General features: G+C 54.9%; 1 protein-coding gene across 1 annotated transcript in view; it reads right to left on the bottom strand.

The window, feature by feature from the left end:
* HJURP (Holliday junction recognition protein) overlaps positions 1-2,403 on the bottom strand; it is a 15,554-nt gene that overhangs the window by 9,828 nt on the left and 3,323 nt on the right. The window contains exons 4-5 of the mRNA XM_029932859.1: positions 2,319-2,398; positions 271-332 (exon numbers count right to left, since the gene is read on the bottom strand). Of these exons, the coding sequence (XP_029788719.1) occupies positions 271-332; positions 2,319-2,398 (142 nt within the window). The remainder of the gene's footprint in view (positions 1-270; positions 333-2,318; positions 2,399-2,403) is intronic.

Below are 2,403 nucleotides of genomic sequence, written 5' to 3'. Positions count from 1 at the left end.
GGGAACACCCCCCGATGTGTATGCGAGTTCAGGAAATCCGGCTTGAACTGGAGGCAGTAAGGGCTGCCGCGTGCTAGACGGCAAGGAGCCCACTGCTGCCTTAAGGAATCTGAAGGGAGGACCAGAGACGGGAGGGGTGGCGTCAGCCAAGAGCGAGCCTCCCAAGAGGAGTTCAGGAAAAGGCAGAGGCAATGGGGGTGCACACACGCCCCTCCCCTCGCCCTCCCCCGGCCCTGGCTCACTCCCTTCATCACAAAAGGCAGGTCTTACCAGGAAGGCCCCAGCAACCACATCTTCCTGAAATAAAGACCCATCGTCGTTGCTTTTTGAATCTAAAAGCAAAAAAAGGAAATCTCAATCAAAATTTTATTTATTAAGAAAAATTGCTGTTAGTGTTTATTTTTGAGAGACAGAGAGTGAGAGCGGGGGAGGGGCAGAGAGAGAGAGGGAGACAGACTCCAAAGCAGGCTCCAAGCTCTGAGCTGTCAGCACAGAGCCCAATGCAGGGGCTCGAACTCGTGAAAGGCGAGATCATGACCTGAGCCAAAGTTGGACGCTTAACTGACTGAGCCCCCTAGGCGCCCCTTTCTAGTTCTACTTTGAATGACCACCAGTTTTCCCTGTGGGAATCAACCCATTTTACAGACAACTGGAGCAGGCACGGTGCCGGGTGAGGGCTGGGGAGGGCGGACAGAGGCTGCAGGCCAGGGCCGGCAGGAGATGGGGGTTTAGGACCAGTTACAAACCTGTCATTACCCCACTGGCTAACTGCTACCAGGAGGAGAGCCGGTGTAGACAGCTCGGGTGAAAGTGGGGGTCTGTTCTGATGGTGGGGGTCAGTGCGGGCGGGGCTGGTATCGTAAGGGTGCGGCAGCGCATGGGGGCAGAGCCACACAAGGGATGAAGGGAGGCAAAGCCACAGGAGGGCGACATCCTGCGCGTGAGCAGGGCAGGAGGGGCTGGGTTTCCGGCTCATTCTATAGGGAAGATGGGAGTGGGCCTTGAGCCAACGGGAATTCTGCTGCGGTGACCTCTTCAGTTTAGATTTGCCGAGTTTAGACAGTCTTCAAGAAGAGAGGCCGACAGGCGACAGACATACCCAGACTGGGGCTGGGATGGGGGTTCTGCCAGAGTGAGGGGCTCAGGCCAATCTCAAGAAAGGGCATCAGTGGAGACAGGAGCGGGCAGGTGACCGGGAAGGAAGAAAACCCAGCAGGCACAGGCCCACAAGCTAATTACAGGATTTCCAGAAGCTTCAAATGCCACCAAGAAGGCAATGGGACAGAAGCCACAGAATGCCAGTGGGAGTCGCCAGTGGGGCGCTGGGACCGCGGAGTCACGCCTTCCAGATGGAGTGCGGGGCCCGCACGGCGCTGGCAGAAGAGCACAGGGCGGTGGGGCGCGAGCAGCGTCTGTAAGTTGGTTCGAGAAGGGAAGTGACCTGGCAGGTGGCCAGAGTGGGACACGGGATTAGGAGACCCCTAACTCTGTTCCGCGCATTTACAGTGGAACCTGAGCACGTTCAAACTGACGCATCCACGGCAGAAAGAGCCACCAACGAGAGAGAGGTGGGGACGACAGGTTGCCCAGAAAACAGACTCCACTGGCGTTTGGGCAGCAAAACGTTCTGCAGAAACCAGCAGCTCAAACACGGCCTGCAGGGCAAATCTGCAGTTTCATTAAGTTCTTGACATTAATTTTTTAAAGGGGGGAGGGGCAATAAGTTACAAAACTGGACGGGAGGCTTATGTCCATTATTCAAGAACACTGAAGGGGCGCCTGGGGGGCTCAGTCGGTTGAGTGTCCGACTTCAGCTCAGGTCATGATCTCATAGGTCGTGGGTTCAAGCCCGGTGTCAGGCTCTGTGCTGACAGCTCAGAGCCTGGAGCCTGCTTTGAATTCTGTCTCCCTCTCTCTCTGTGCCGCCCCCACCCCCAACCAATCATGCTCTGTCTCCATCTCTCAAAAATAAATAAACATTAAGAAATTTTTTTTTAAATTATTTAAATCTTAAAAATTCTTAAAAAAAAAAAAAAAGAAACCGGCTGAAGGTAGAACTCAGTGCTGAAACGCTATGCTTTAAAAAAACAAAAGAAGAATGCCTGAGTACTGTTTCCGCCTAAGCACCAGGGACGTAACAGAGCAAGACAGCTCCTCCGGGGAGCGTCACAGAAGTGACAGGCACTGTAAGATGCTGTAAGATGCTCCCGCTTTTAAAATAGCCTTGGAGAGAGTCGGCGTGAGGAATCTGGGCTTTAAATGCGGTCACAGGGGTGTGGGTCCCTCCCAACCCCAATTCCTAGCGCAGGGACACTCACCCACTCCCAGGACTTGCGTGCTGGGCTCGGGGGGCGCCAGACCTCGGGCTTCGGCTTCTGCAGGGTCACCACCGCTCCTGCTGAC

The sequence above is a fragment of the Suricata suricatta genome, chromosome 3 (genome assembly GCF_006229205.1).
Source record: "Suricata suricatta isolate VVHF042 chromosome 3, meerkat_22Aug2017_6uvM2_HiC, whole genome shotgun sequence".
In the NCBI taxonomy this organism is placed as follows: Eukaryota; Metazoa; Chordata; class Mammalia; order Carnivora; family Herpestidae; genus Suricata; species Suricata suricatta.
The sequence above is the reverse complement of the archived record's forward strand: the minus strand, read 5'-3'. Positions and strand labels throughout refer to the sequence as shown.